This window comes from Dictyostelium purpureum (genome assembly GCF_000190715.1).
Source record: "Dictyostelium purpureum unplaced genomic scaffold DICPUscaffold_157, whole genome shotgun sequence".
Lineage (NCBI taxonomy): Eukaryota > Evosea > Eumycetozoa > Dictyosteliales > Dictyosteliaceae > Dictyostelium > Dictyostelium purpureum.
The window spans coordinates 1-16,153 of record NW_003519494.1 but is presented as its reverse complement, the minus strand read 5'-3'; the positions used below and the strand labels follow the sequence as shown (position 1 = coordinate 16,153).

At 24.6% G+C, this 16,153-nt stretch overlaps 6 protein-coding genes across 6 annotated transcripts; all 6 read right to left on the bottom strand.

Moving 5' to 3' along the window:
* Positions 1–106: 106 nt before the first annotated feature.
* Positions 107–2,183, bottom strand: DICPUDRAFT_48322 (uncharacterized protein). Its single transcript, XM_003288974.1, has one exon. It carries the CDS (start codon positions 2,078–2,080, stop codon positions 143–145), a length of 1,938 nt encoding a protein of 645 aa, XP_003289022.1. The 5' UTR covers positions 2,081–2,183; the 3' UTR covers positions 107–142.
* DICPUDRAFT_79792 (uncharacterized protein) lies at positions 2,115–4,762 on the bottom strand (the record flags this gene model as incomplete). The annotated part of the gene is made up of 3 exons (XM_003288973.1): positions 2,115–2,183; positions 2,887–4,541; positions 4,684–4,762. The coding sequence occupies 3 exons, from the start codon at positions 4,760–4,762 to the stop codon at positions 2,115–2,117; spliced, it is 1,803 nt and encodes a 600-aa protein (XP_003289021.1).
* A 390-nt stretch (positions 4,763–5,152) lies between these two features.
* Positions 5,153–6,631, bottom strand: DICPUDRAFT_79791 (uncharacterized protein; the record flags this gene model as incomplete). The annotated part of the gene is made up of 1 exon (XM_003288972.1): positions 5,153–6,631. One exon carries the CDS (start codon positions 6,629–6,631, stop codon positions 5,153–5,155), a length of 1,479 nt encoding a protein of 492 aa, XP_003289020.1.
* Positions 6,632–6,725: 94 nt separating this feature from the next.
* Positions 6,726–8,231, bottom strand: DICPUDRAFT_153334 (uncharacterized protein; the record flags this gene model as incomplete). Its single annotated transcript, XM_003288971.1, has 4 exons — positions 6,726–7,397; positions 7,487–7,749; positions 7,862–8,090; positions 8,169–8,231. The coding sequence occupies 4 exons, from the start codon at positions 8,229–8,231 to the stop codon at positions 6,726–6,728; spliced, it is 1,227 nt and encodes a 408-aa protein (XP_003289019.1).
* A 348-nt stretch (positions 8,232–8,579) lies between these two features.
* DICPUDRAFT_35006 (uncharacterized protein) lies at positions 8,580–11,946 on the bottom strand (the record flags this gene model as incomplete). Its single annotated transcript, XM_003288970.1, has 4 exons — positions 8,580–9,153; positions 11,035–11,268; positions 11,352–11,806; positions 11,902–11,946. 4 exons carry the CDS (start codon positions 11,944–11,946, stop codon positions 8,580–8,582), a joined length of 1,308 nt encoding a protein of 435 aa, XP_003289018.1.
* Positions 11,947–13,025: 1,079 nt separating this feature from the next.
* On the bottom strand, positions 13,026–15,059 carry DICPUDRAFT_153330 (uncharacterized protein; the record flags this gene model as incomplete). The annotated part of the gene is made up of 3 exons (XM_003288969.1): positions 13,026–14,506; positions 14,631–14,907; positions 15,027–15,059. 3 exons carry the CDS (start codon positions 15,057–15,059, stop codon positions 13,026–13,028), a joined length of 1,791 nt encoding a protein of 596 aa, XP_003289017.1.
* Between the last annotated feature and the right edge of the window lie 1,094 nt (positions 15,060–16,153).

Genomic DNA, 16,153 nt, shown 5'->3' with positions numbered 1-16,153 from the left:
TAAAAAAAAATTAAAAAAAAATATTTTTAACAAATTTTTTTTTTTTTTTTTTTTTTTTTTTATTGGTAAATTAATCAAAAAAATAAAACTGAACAACCAAAAATTTAATTTAATTTAATTTAATTTAATCATTTTATTAATTTTAATAAAGTGACATCATATGAAAACCTTTATTTAAAACCTTTATATATTGACCATATAAATGTAAGTCTATTGAATTAAAAAATTTGGTACTTGTATTAAAACATTGGATTTTTTTTAATGATTTTGGAACATATTCAATTGGTGGTGAGCTATCCCCTACTATGATGGTTTCTACAGAGTCTGGTAAACTGTCGCTGGTTATGGGTTGTAAATACATTATACCAAAACCTATTTCCTTTAAATTTTGTGGTAAATATTTAGCAGATAATATATGATTATATTTTTCACCAAATTGTATAGATTCGATGGTATCAGGAAGAATTCCTTCAGAATCGAAAGGTTGATTAAAACATGAGCCAAAACGAACACGGGTAACACCTCTTGGGATGGATCCTTTTGCGAGTTGTTGATTGAAACGATATCCAAATTCGACAATTTTTAAATTTTTAGCCTTAACTGTTTCACTTAAAACACCAGCTGGAAGAGGTTGGTTAAAGTTGAAACCAAAAACAATATGTTTTACACTATCTGGAATCGATCCTGGAACCAATGGTTGGTCGAAATAATAACCAAACTCTAATTTTTCGACTGTTGATGGAATGAAACCGGGTTCAATTGGTGAATCGAAATAATGATTAAGCTTTAAATGTACAACTGAGGGTGGAATATATTGAAAGTTAAAATTGTCGCAAATAATTTCTTTGAGAGATTTTGGTAATACTGATTCGTCAGTGATATGATTGAAATCTAATCCAAATTGGATTGATGTTACACCCACAGGTATTGAAAAAGGTTCTAGAGGTTGGTTAAAGTCATGTCCAAACTTTAGGGTTTTTAAATTTGATGGTAAAACATCTTTATGTATAGCACTGTTAAATTCATAGCCAAATTGAATATAATTGATGTTGGATGGAAATGCATTTGGTTCTAATACTTTATTGAATGAATGAGATAGTTCAATAATCTCTAAGCTTTGAGGTAAAGAAAATGGAGCAATTATTTGGTTGAAATCGTAACGGAATATTAAATGCTTTAGTGTTGGAGGTAGTGTATTTGGTAATATTACTTGATTAAAATAACCAAACTCTAATACTTGTAACTGAGGTGGAAGGTGATCTTTTTCTATTATTTGATTAAAGCGGCCATCGAAACGAATTTTATTAACAGAGCTTGGGAATGTATTTGGTAAAAGTTTTTGATTAAAGTCGTGTCCAAATACAATAGAGGTGACTCCATCGGGTATTGTGTTTTGTTTTAATGGTTGGTTAAATTTATCACCAAATACAAGGGATTCTAATTTGAGCGGCAAAACATCTTCATCTATGGGAAAAGAGTATCTAGAGCCAAAAACTAAACTAGTCAGGGATGCAGGTAAAGTTCCAGGTTCAATGTACTGATTGAAACTTTTTCCAAAGGTTAATGATTTTAATGAGTCTGGTAAAATTCCCTTCTCAATCTTATGGTTCCAGCTATCTCCAAATTTAAGTGAGGTTAAAGAATGAGGAAGCGAATTATACTCTAGTTTTTGGTCAAAATAAAATCCAAATTGAATACTGGCTATATTATTGGGTAATGAGTTGGGTGTTAATGTTTGGTTGAAACGATAGTCAAATTGTAAAGTATTAATTGACTTTGGTAAAACTTTAGGAATAATACTATCATATTGGTGCATTGAGTTGTCAATATCTAACTCTAAATTATTTAAATACTCTTTGAATTGGAAATCTTTCAATCTTTCTAAATTAAATTTTCTTTGGTAAAAATGAATACTATATAATCTAAGTTGGTTAAATATTTCTGAACGAATTACACAATTACGCCACATTTTAAAAAATATAATATCATTTTTAAATTTATCATTATTTTTATGATTTATTTCAATTTCTTTTAAATTATTAATAGAATTATTTTTTTTTATTTTTATATTTGTAACCATTTTTATTATTTTTATAAAATTATTAAATTTTTTATTATTTAAATTTTTCGATTATTTTATTATTATTAATATAATTATTTGAGTCGTATGTACAATTGATTATCTAATGAATAAAAAAAAAAAAAAATTAGTTTATATAAAAAAAAATTTATAAAATAAAAAATAAAAAAAAATATTAGTTTTTAAAATATTTATTTATTAAAAATTATTTACTTTTAATTTTCTTTCGGTTTTCTTGTTTTTAAACGTCTTTTTTTTTTTAATTATGTTATAATATAGTTTTTTTTTTTTTTTTTAAAATTTAAAATTTTAAATTTAAATTTAAATTTAAATTTTTAAAAAAAATGGCAAGATTTATTTTTAAATATAGAAAAAATCTAAAGATTAAAAAAAAAAGAACTAAAAAAAAATTTTAAAATTATTTATTCTTATTGTTTTAAGAATAGAATATTATGATTATATAAAAAAATATATGTTTTAATTAAAAAAAAAAATATAAAAAAATATAAAAAAATATAAAAAAAAAAATATAAAATTTAAAATATTTAATGCCCCACATTTTAAAATATCTTTATAAAATACCATTTAAGAATTATTTCCCCCACTTTTGTGTTTTAAAAAAAAAAATTTGTTATATGTATACTTTAATATCCCTAAAAAAGATATGAATATATTTTAATAAGTAATAAGAAAAATAGTTGTTTTTTTTATAATACTTTTTTATTTTATTTGTTTATTTATTTCATTTTTTTTTTTTTGGAGTTAAATAATTATTTATTTGAATTTAGACCTCATATGGGAGTGACTTGGATTTTTTCATTGTAATGAATTTCATTACCAGTACCAATGTCATTTAAAACCAAAAATGGAATTTTATCTTTACCCTTTGCTCTTGTTTTGATAAATACTGCAATTAATACAACAATTACAATAAATAATACTGATGGAATTATAATTAAAAGATAGAATTTTGCATCTTCATAATTACTACCGCCACTGTTATTTTTGTTATTTTTATCTACTTTTTCTTCTTTAAAGTCAAAATCTAAAGATGGGGAAGATGATGATGAACCAGAGTTTTGAGATTGTTGTTTATTGAAATCATATTCCCCAACAATATTACTGTAAAATGGAATGACCTTGGCTTGGTCTATGGATATATTTCCTGGTACATTTAAAACGAATAAACTGTAATGAATTTGGTCATTTCCTGGTTCTGTTTGTAATAGTTTTGAATTTTTTCTTTCGACGACTGTATAAGTGGTGTTGAGTTCACATACTATAATTGTATCACTGTTTATTCTATTTTCACATTTCTTTCTCTCAACAAATAGTTTAGATGATTTTTCTAAATAAACCTGTGGAGATTGATTAAAGTTGTGACCGAGAATAGTTATTACTTTTGTATGTGGTGTTTGTGGTTGGTTTGGAATACCGATAACACGGTCAATAATTGGGTTTGAATAACAGTATTCATATTTAGTTGAATTAAATGATTGTATATTTTTAATAGAAATTGAATTTTGACAAGCTGACCCATTTGGCAAATAACATCTAATAACTGAAGTGGAGAATGAAACTAATTCACATGTTTTTGAGCCTATTTTAACCTCTGGTGGACTGGAATCTTGATCAATTATATTTAAAATGAAACGGCCTTTGATATCCACAATGCCACCAGTATTATTAACACGGGTAATGGATGAAATAATAGATTCTAAAGTAAATGGAACTCTTGCTTCCATACCATTTTTATAACGAATAGTAATATTAATTGATTTAAAAGATACAAAGCTTGTTATATTAAATGATACTCTATCGTTTTCTTGTACAAGTACTGTAGGTGTAGGTGTGGTAGTTGGTGAAGAGCTTGGGGAAGAGCTTGGGGAAACACTTGGGGAAGAGCTTGGGGAAACACTTGGGGAAGAGCTTGGTGAGGTACTTGGTGAGAGAGTTGGAGATGGTTTATCAGTTTCATGTTCTTTTGTTGACTCTTGAGAGCTATTGTTTTTTTTGGGTTTTTTATCATTCTTCTTTTGAAGCAAATGACTAGTCTTTAATTTTTTATTAGAATGCTTTTTTGGTTTAGATGTTTCCTCTTCAGATTCTTCTTTTGATTTATTTTTTGATTCTTTCTCTGGCTTCTCTGTTTCTTTTGGAGCTTGGGTTTCATTATCAGGCTTATTAGTTTCTGTTGGTGATGGGGATGGGGTTGGGTTCGGTGTTTGTGTTGTGTTGTCTGGTGTTGGTGATATAGTCTGATCTGGTGTTGATGTAACATTTAGAATCTTGACATCACCTTTCTCAAAATTATAAAGAGTTACCTTATCATTTCCGAAATATAAAGAAAATCCTGTTTTTTCTTTTGAAAATTGACCTATTAAAGTGAATTCTATATAATTTGGATAATGGTCATTTAATTCTAATTCATAAATTTGAGGAGGTTTGATATCTTCTGAATCTAAAAAATTCAAAAAGAAATTTAAAAAAATTAATAAAAATAATAAAAATAAAAATAAAAATAATTAAATAATTAAATAATTAATTATTATAATAATCTGATTAATAAGCTTATCAAATATAGAATCTAATGATATACCTACTTTTATTCTTTTTAGCAAAAGATATATTGATATATATTAAAAATACAAAATAAATAAATAAAAAATTTTTATACTTCATTATTTCTATTATGTGTAATAATTTTTATTTTTAGATAATATATAATACAGTGTTTGTTAAATTCTAAAATTAATTTTTATGATTGGTTTTTTTTTTTTTTATTTCTTTTATTTTGTTTTTTATAATATAAAATTGTTTTTTATTAATAAAAATAAAAAAGTGATAAGGTGTGATTTTAAATTTTTTAACCAATAAAATTATAATTTTATATTTTTTATTTAAATGAATAATAAAAAACTTAACCCCCAACTTTTATTAAAAAAACCACTTATATATTTACAAAAAAAAGTGGATAAATAAAAGTAAAGGGTGAAAAAAAGACCACACCCCCACAAAAAAAAAAAAAAAACACTATTTTTAAAATAACTAATTATAATAATTGTTACTTTATTAAATAAAAATTTTATCTCCATCCTCTTCTATATCACTATAATTATCATGATTATTGTAACCATTATTATCTATATTTGGGCTATTATTGTTATCATTATTATTAAAATTAAAATATGATTTTATCTTTTTCCAAAATGAGTAAATGAAAGATTCCTGGTTTTTCGAAACTTCTAATTGGTGTTTGAGCTGGGATATAGTTTCCTCCAATGATTGAACCTTATTGGATAAATCTTTTTTTTCTCTAATTTTGATTTTGATTAATTTTTTTTGTTCATCTTTAAGTTGTTTTAATTTTAATTGTTTTTGTAAAAGATCTTGGTATTGGGTGTTGGTATGATCATTGGTGATACCTATGGCTTGGTTTTGTTGGTCAAGCTGTTGTTTGAGTTGATCTATGGTACTCTCTAATGATTGGATTTTATTTGACAAGCTCTCTTTTTCTTTAACTTGGTTACTGATTAGTTTGTTTTGTTCATCTAGTTTTTGTCTTTGTTGCTCTTCCAATTGTTTTAATTTTTGCTCCTTCTTTTTAATTTCTTCTTTAAGTTTAATCTCCTCTTCTTTTATTTGCTGTTTAAAATCAGAATCATTTTGAACTGTTGATAGCTTTTGATGTTCAATTTGCTCTTTTAATAAACTTATGGTTTCTTGTAACGACCCGATTTGATTTGAAAGGTTTTGCTTTTCTTTAATTTCACTATTAATTAAATCCCTTTGCTCCTCCAGTTGCTTTATTTTTTCTTGTTCCAGTTGTTTTAGTTTAAACTCTTTTTCTCTGATTTCATCTTCTTTTTTCTTAATTTCCTCTTGTCTTTGTTGCTCAATCATACTGCCATTTAATAACATTGATTGCTTTTGTTGCTCGATTTGTTGTTTTAGTTGGCCTATAGTACCCTCTAATGATTGGATCTTATTGGATAGATTTTTCTTTTCCTTAACCTCTACACTAATTAATCTTTCTTGTTCCTCCAATTGTTGTTTTTGTTCTTCTTTTAGCTGCGTCAACTCATCTTCTTTTTCCTTGATCTCCTCTTCTCTTTGTTGTTGAATCTTCTTATCATTGACTACCATTGTTTGCTTTTGTTCATGAATTTGCTGTTTAAGCTGCTCTATAGTACCCTCGAGTAATTGAATCTTATTTGAAAGGTTGGTCTTTTCCTTAATTTCAACACCAATAAGCTTTTTTTGTTCTTCTAATTGCAGTGTTTTTTCTTCTTCTAATCTCTTTAATTCGTTTTCTTTTTGTTTGACCTCTGCTTCTTTCTGCTCCTTTAATTTGGAGTTATTAATCATCATAGTTTGTTTTTGTTGTTCGATTTGTTGGTGAAGATTTTCTATAGTACCCTCTAATTTTTGAATTTTATTTGAAAGACCCTCTTTTTCCAACTGCTCCAAACCTATTAGTTTGTTTTTTTCATCCAGCTGCTGCTTTTTCTCTTGCTCCAACTGCTTTAATCTATATTCTTTCTGTTTCATTTCCTCTTCTTTTTTCATTATTTCCTCTTCTTTCTGCTGCTTTAATTTATTGTCATTGATAAGCATAGCTTGCTTTTGCTGCTCAATGTTATCTTCAGTTGAATATAACTTCATTCAGTGACTGAATTTTGTTGGATAGATCCTGTTTCTCTTTGAATCCCTCGTTAATTAACCTATTTTGTGTTTCAGTTTGATCCTTATGTTCGTCTTGTAGATGCTTTAATTTCTTTTCTTTTTCAATAATCTCTCTTTCTCTTTGTTGCTTTAATTTCCTGTCCTCATCAATAATAAACTGTTTTTCTTTTTCAATCACCTGCTTCTCCAATTGAATTTGATGCTTCTCCTGTTCAATCCTTTGGTTTATTTCTAAAAGCTTTTCTTTTTCTTCTTTTTGAATTTGAATTTGATCTTGTTGTTCGATTAACTTTTTCTCTAGAGCCCTCTTTTCAATTTCTAATGATTTTTCTAATTCTTTAATTTTAATTGATAGAGTGCTATTTTCATTTTCTAGTGATTTTAATTTATTAAATTCCTCGATGCTATTATTATCACTACTATTATTGTTACTGTTTTGTCTTCTTAATGTTGGTATTGATGATTTTGAAATTAAACCAGATGGTTGTCTTTGTAAAATATTTTTTTTAAATTTTTTCATCATTACTGTTAAAAATGTTTCAAACTTTATCTTTTCGGTCTCTTCCTCTTCATCAGTTTTCATTAATTCTTTATTTTCTATATCTATACATTCTTTAACTAATGATGAGATCTATATAAGAATATTTAATTTAAAAAGAATAAGTTGGGGAGTTGTCCTTGTGGTAACTATAGGATAAAATATATATTAATGCTACATACATCCTCTTGTGATAAATTATCACCTGCTAATTTTGATAATAATTGACCCAATTCTTCAATTTTTATAAAACCTTGATTACCTTCGGAATTATTTTCTTCAAAAATATCAAAACTACTTTTTAAGTGTTGTTCAATATCTAAATATTTAATATTCATATATTTAATACAAAATTGGCTATATGTAATATGCTTTCCATCTTGAATTTTAAAGAAATCATGATTTTTTGTATCATTATTAATTTCACTAAACATTAAATTTACAACTAAAAAAAAAAAAGAGTTAATAAACATTAAAACTATAAATATTTAAATTTATTGCTGTTTTCATTATTATGTGTAATTTTTATTTTTATTACATAGACGTGGTATATTTACATTCTGGTGAATTCTCTTCACCCAAACCATTTAATACAATTTCTAAATCATTTTTTGATATTAACCCATCAGTATCAAAGTCAAAAATTTCGAATAATTCTTTTGATTGTCTATAATCATCTTCAGACATTGCATTTAAATCTATATCTTCTATATCTAAAATATGTGAGTCTTGATCATTTAAATTCTTTTCGCTATAAATACTGTCATTTAAATTTTCGCTTAACCTCTAAAAAAAAAAATAATTTAAGAATACATTTAACTATGTAATATAAAAAATGGGATAATAATATATACATGCACCTACTATTTTTTTAGGCGATTCAAATTTTTGCACTATGCTTAATCTTCTCTTTGCTTTATTTTCCATTTATATCTTGAAAATATTATATACAAATAATATATAAATATAAATATAAATAAATAAATAAAAATAAAAATAAATATATAAATATAAATAAACTAATCAACTAATCAATTAATCAATTAATAAATAAATAAATAAATAAAAAAATAAAAAAATAAATAAATAAATAAATAAATAAATAAATAAACTATTGTTTTTAAAATTATCATAAAAAAAAAATTAAAAAATAAAAAAAAAATAATTTAAAAATAATTTTTTTTATTTTGGATATATTTTTTTTTTATTTTAATTTGTTTTTTATTTGAATAGCCACCACATATAGTTAATTGTTTAAATAAATAAATTATAATTTTATTGGTCTCTACTTGAGTCCATATAGTTACTTTCGATTAGATTTATAGTTTCATCCAAAGCATTTAATTTTAGTTTGGATGCAACTTGCAGACATTGGTTCTTAAATATTTGGTAATTATTTTTAATTTTAACAATTGATTCTAAAAACTGCTCTTGTGTTAATTTAAAATAGTCTAACGAAATACTAATACCAAGGTCTTCTAATTTTCTAGCATTAATAGGTTGGTCAAAATAAAAATGGGTTACAATGGATGGTATGGCAGATTTCATAACAGCAGCACATGAACCAATACCACCATGTATGATTGCAATTGAGCAATATCTAAATAACCATAAATGATCAACATTATCCAACTGTATAACATTTTCACACTCAAAATCCTCCTCCCAATCAGTCCAATTATTTAATATAATCCATTTTGTATCAGTGCCTAATTTTTCAATTGTATATTTTAAAATTGAAACCAACTTTTGTCTATCTGATATAGGTATACTACCCAATCCGAAAACTATTGGTAAGTCTTTATATGACACATCACACTCCTCTTCCTCCTCTTCAAAAAAATTACCCCTATTTTTACTGGAATCGATATTAACATTTTCACTACTATTGCTACTGTGATATTTTAGTGAGGATTTCAAGAATGATATTAATCTATCCGGTATATATTTTATATCAATTTGTTGTGGGTAATAGAAACCAACCACTTTCCAATTATCTTTGTAATCTTTAGGTACTCTCTGATCTCTAAACATCAATGGATCAAATACACTAATGTTTAATGAATTTGGGTCATATATTGTTTTGTAGTACGATTTTTTATCGAGAGAACCTAAACCTAGATACTCTTTCCTCCAACCGTTAAGTCTTTTTACGGTTCTGAAAAAAAAAATTAATAAAGGTACCTAACTAATAAATTAAAAATAGCGTTATTGTTTTTTATACTAATACCCTTTATCAGCACTTCGGATCAATAGTTTATGTGATAATTTATTTAGGAATGGTATTTTTAGATTTTCTTTAGGTGATGTAACAATTGCGGAATATTCAGATGATGGTAAAAATGGAAACAAATGTATTGTAATAAAAGGTATACCTAACTTTTCTCGAATTGAATATGCTTCACCCACACATAAAATTGTTGTAACTATAAGATCTTTGCCAATCGATGAAACATAATATTGCTTCAAATGATTCCAATTTTCACTATCTCTCTTTGTTCTTAAATTCATTGATATTTCCACCATATCTTTACAAGTTTCACCACCAAAAAATAATCCATAACTATCACCTGCAACCAAATCACACTCCACATTATATTCATCCGCTAAATATTTTAATCTTTCTTCAATAACAACAACAACATTATGACCCCTATCTTTTAACTCTTTAGCCAAAACAATACTTGGCTAATGATAATTAAAATATTCAATATTAATACTATTTTTATTTTTCCTCCAATAGGTATTAAAGTAAACTATTTACTTGGCAATCCCCTCTTGTCCCTAAACAAAAGAATACAATTTTCATTCTATTTTTTTTTAAAAGTAAGTTTTTTTTAATTTTGTTTCAAAATAAAAAATAACAATATAAATAAAAATAACAATATATAAATAAATAAAAAATAACAATAATAATATTAAAATAAAAATTTTATTTGTAATAAAAAAAATAATTAAAAAGAAATGAAACAATTCCCAATTAATATAAAATAATAATTTCTTTTAAAAAAGTTATCCAATAAAAAAATACTCTCCAATCTATAAATAAAAGAAACCACCAAATTAAATTTTCTTTTTTTCTTTTTTTTTTTTCTTTATTTTTTTTTTTTTTATTTTTAATAATTTTTTTTATTTATTGTAATAAGATTTATTACTATTACTAATAAAACAATTATAATTTTCAATTATTTTTACAGTTTCAGCTAAAGAATTTTCACCAAGTCTGCTAGATACTTCGGCACAACGATTTTTATAGGTGGAGTAATTATCTCTTATTGTTTTTATTGAATTAACCAAATCATCTTGTTTTAATGAGAAGCAGTTGAGGGGAATCGATGTGCCTAAATCCTTTAATCTATGTGCATTCTGGGGCTGGTCAAAAATCAAGTAGGTTATAATAGAGGGTATAGCAGATTTCATAACAGCAGCACACGAACCAATGCCACCATGTAGAATTGCAATTGAACAATATTTAAATAACCACACATGATCAACATTATCCAACTGTATAACATTTTCACACTCAATATTCTCTTCCCAATCTGTCCAGTTATTTAATATAATCCATTTTGTATCAGTTCCCAATTGTTCGATTGTATATTTTAATATCGAAAAGATTCTTTTTTTATCTGGTGCTGGCATACTACCCAAACCGAAAACAATAGGAAAGTTTTTAATAGTCTCTAATGATGTGGCACCGTCGATATCCCCGCTGTAGTTATTTATAAACTTTGTTAATTTATCAGGTATGTGTTTAATTATATGTTCTTGTGGATACAAAAACCCTACAACTTTCCATCCAGGTTGATAATCACTAGGCACACATTCTTTTGGAAATAATATTTTATCATATGCGTGGATATTACACATATTTGGATCTTGTGCCAACACCTCAATAAAATTTTCATCCAAACTACCCAATCCCATAATTTCTTTTCTCCACCTATCCACTCTTCTTTTTTCACTATTAAATTATTAGATTCAAAAAGATAAAATACCAGTATTAATATAAACATTATTTTAAAATTTACTTTAGATTTTACATACACTTTGCTTACACCTTTAATAAATAAAGAATGGCTTAGTTTATTCAAAAACGAAAAATATAACGAAGATCTTTTAGAAAAGAAAGAACAAACCAGCTCTCCAGTTCTTGAAGGTTGTAATAATACTGGTATATATGGTATTGACAATTTTTCACTTACTGTCATAGCTTCTGCAATACATAAACCAGATGGTATAATTAAATCCATTCCGACTGAAGACTTCAAATATTGGTTTAAAATCTCTGGCTTCTCTGTGTATAGATTTGCTCTAATATCCAAAAAAGAATCCAAATCTTTTTTTTGTAGCTCTGTTGAAAATAATAAATCCAATCCATCATCCTCTATGACATCACAATCCAACTCAAATTGTTCAACAAGGTACTTTAATCTTTTTCCACAAACCATTAAAACCTGATGACCTTTATCTTTTAATTCTTTGGATAAAACCAAATGTGGCTATATAAAAAAAAATAAAAAAAATAAAAAAAACAAGAATAAATTAATAAAACTATTTAATCTGTATTATTATAAATATCTCTAAAAATATATACCTGTATGTCTCCTCTAGTTCCATAACAATAAAATACAATTTTCATTTTTTAAAAAGTTTTTTTATTTATTAATTTTTATAATCTTTAAAAAATTATTAATCAAATATTTCTTTTTATATTTTAAAGTTTTTATACTAAAATAATTATTAATTTCAAGAAGAAAATAATGATTTAAATTTTAAAAAAAAAATAATTAAAAAAAAAAAAATAAAAAAAAAATCTTATAGATGAATTTTTTAGTATTTACATTACAAAATCCCATATTTTTTTTAAAGATCAATAATATACAATTTAAAATTTTATATTTAAATCTTTTATATATTTATATTTTATTTATTTAGTAAAAAAAAATAAAAAATAATAAAAAAAAATATATTTTTAAACTTTTTAATAAAAATCTCCCATAAGAAACAGATAAATAATTTAAAAAAGGAATCAGAAATAAGGATATTAGTTTTCAGATAAATAATTAGAAAACAGAACATTTTGATCTTTTAAATATTAAACACTCATTATATTTTACAATATTTTATAGTTTAGAATGGACATAAGATTGGGGGGCACATGCTTTAGAACACTAATATAAACTTAGATAATAAATGGGTAACATAGATATATTGATATAACCCAAAGTTCTTTATTTATTTTAAATGTAATAAAAACAATCTTCAAGTAAATAAATTAATTTTTTTACAAATTTATTAATTTACATTATTAGATCTTAAGAAAATCAAATAATATAATAAATATATCTAAACAATGAAATTAATAAAAAAATAAATAATAATAAATATAATAAAAATAATAAAAAAAAAAAAAGATATTTTTATATTTTATAAAAATTTATTTTTATAGTAAATAAAGTAATATATTAAAAAAACTATTATATTTACTTTTAAAAATATTTATTATTTGATTTATATTTTTTGAAATATTTTATGGTGTACTATTGATAAGGAATTGACTTTTTCAATAGTATTTTATGATGACAATGATTATTTGGTTAAAAAAATACTTATTTGTATAATGATTTATAATTTTACAATTTTTAAGAATACTATCTATTATTACTTATTTAAAACTATTATTGTTTTTATATATTATATTATATTATTACTATTATATTATGATAATTTTGTTGCTATAAAATCTTGGCAATTATCCACAAATTTACAAGAGCAAACATCATATGATGAACAAGTAACAAATCTTGGTACCTTGCAAGCCATCCAAATAATACCGACCATACCCATAGTCATTAAACCATATAATAAGAAACCAAAGAATGGGAGCCAGTGTTGTTTCATCTTTTTCCAAGCTCTTTCCAATGGGTAACCAAAATAACGTTCGTTTATAAACAATGTGATGGCATCGAAAACAAAAGCGATACTTAATTGGATGACAACATTGATAGTAGCTTCAGCGAGAGTAAATTCACCAGAATCTGGATATGGGAAGAAAAACATACCTCTAACTTTATAGAAAGCCCACATAGTATAAGCTGAAGCTGGAATTGAAGCATTTTCCATAATCATTTCTGTATAAATACCAATGGCTCTAACAAAACCTTTTGAGTCTTTTTCTGTAACTTTAACATTAAATAATTTGAGAGCTATCTTATTTGCAGTTTCATCACGTAATTGAACAGTGCTTCTAAAAACCATTTTACCGAGATTTAAAAGCAAAACAGAGATAACGGTAAATTCAATTTCGTTGATGGTAGAAATCATCATACGACCCAAGGTTGAAATATGTGCTTGAGCGTGTACTACGGCCAATGTGGACATAATGGATGAACCACCTTTCTTCTCCAATTGATTGGTTACAAGCATACGTACTGGAATCATCATAAAGCACTCAAAGTAAACTGGATGTACTAATAAACGCCAAGCCATCTTTGCATAGTTTGAGAAATTGGTATAAAGCTGAATTAAAAACATACCATATACTAGGGCAGTGGCAGATACTAAAATTTCGGTGGTTAAAAACTTGAAACCGTTCCATCTTCTTTCTTTTGTAGTTTGATATCTCTTACCAACATAACCCATTACAAAGCATAAACCAGTATAGCCAACGATTAATAAAATAATATCACCTAACCAATAATACCAAGCTTCACTACCAAGTTCAAAGCCCCATGGAACAACAAGGAAAAGAGCTATAGCACCAATTACCCAGGCATAGAAATGAGTTTCAACCATTCTCTTCATGCCATAAACCGAAAGGAATTGAATTAATGTAAAAATAGCTAGACCAATAACAAAGAAAGTTGAAACCAAAACAGTATAATCTTCGGTATAAAAATAATTTACGGTACCGTTATTACGACGAATCCAGGATGGATCTGCATATGCAGTAGAAATTAAAATACAAAGAATGCAACCAACCAAAGCAACCAATAAACTTTGGCCGTAATCAGCACAAACCTCAAACAAATGTCTAAAGAATGGTAAGCCTTTTCTTCTTGCATCCATTTCTTTTTTTAATTTTTTCTCTAATTCATGTTGTTCTTTTTCTATTGATAAATTTGATAATTCGATTTCATCCCTTCCTAAGGTTTCGTTATTATTGTTGTCACCTTTATTATGATTATTGTTTTCATCATCTATATTGGTTGATATTAAATCATCTTTACAACTATTATCATTTATTTTATTATTATCATTTGTTATTATTGATGGTGTATCAACATTGTTTTCAATTGATTGATTATAAAAAAATATTATTACTATTTGTATTATTATTTAAAGTATTTGTAGAATCATTATTATTATTATTATTTTTATTTTCAAAAATTTCTTCATTATCACTTTGAATTGGTGATGATGAAGAGGAGTCTGTAACTGCAGTTTTAACATCAGAATCGGACTGGTCGCTTTCTTCTATATCATTTAATTTAATCTTTTTAACACTTTGATCAAAAGATTCAACTGACTCATTTAATCTTGGAGAGTTGTTATTACTATGGGAACTGGCGTTTCCTATACTCCCACTTTTATTTCTTATCTATTTTATAAAATTCGGAAAAAATAAAATAAAGAAAAAAAAAAAAATTTTAAAAAAAGAAAAAAAAAAAAAGTTAGTAAATATTTTTTTTGTTTATATTTTTATAAATAAATATTTACATTTTGTATTATTAAATTTTCTTTTCTATCCATTTTTATTTATATTTATACTTTGGTGGTTAAAAAAAAAATATAATTTTAATTTTTATAGATTTATTTATACTTTTTTTTTTTTTTAATGATTAAAAATTAATTAATGATATTAATTGAGAAAAAAAAAAAATTTTGGATCAGTGTTTATTTTTTTTGTGTTTTTTAAAAATATTATAATGAGAGAAAAAAACACTCTTTAATTTCACAGCTGATAAGTTTGAGATTTAAAAAAAAATTTTAAATGGGGCAAAAAATTTTTTATATGGAGGAAATAAAAAATATATTTTTAACAAAAATGTGTTTTAAGATGGTTAATGAAAATTCACAAGATAATAATTATACAAATAAAATTGAAGTTATTATTATAATGATAATGATAATGATAAAAAATATTAATAATAATTATTTGAATTTTTTTTACTACTCCAACTTTGCTTTTGTTGATTATAAAAAAATAAAAATGATTTACGATGACTTTTTATATGCTCATTAGAAAAGTTGAAAAATATTAAAAAAAAGAAAAAAATAAAAATAAAATTAATTTTATTGTTATTAGTTGGAAAATAAAACGACTCACTATTTTTAGTTTTTGTGGACCCAAAGAAAAAAAATTTTTTATTTAATAAGTGAGGTAACACAATTTCAAAAAAAAATTGTTTGTTTAAAGAAAAAAAAAAAAAATCTTATTTTAACTTGTGGATTGCGGAAAAAAAAAAAATGAAAAATAATGTGATATTTTTATCCGCACTGTAAAAAAACGGAAAAAAAAAAATTTTCAGAAAAAGGGTGCGAGCTGGTAAAAAAATACTTTTTTTTTTTTTATTTTTTCAAAAAATTTTTACGCACAATGAGGCACAGTGGTGGAGCTTTATGTGAATTGGAAAAATTACAATCCATCACAAATTCATACATTTTAACGCGATTGTTTATATTTTTGGAAATGACGACAACATTCTTTTTTTTTTATATTCTTTTTTTTTTATTCTCAAGAGGACAAGCAATGTCACAAATTTCTCTTGTAAAGAAAATAAAAAAAATAATAAAAAAAATAATAAAATGTGGCATTATTAATTTATTTATAATTAATTAAAATT

Coding starts and splice junctions, on each gene's coding strand:
- DICPUDRAFT_48322 (XM_003288974.1), bottom strand. CDS start 2,080: ATGGTTACAAATATAAAAATAAAAAAAAATAATTCTATTAATAATTTA.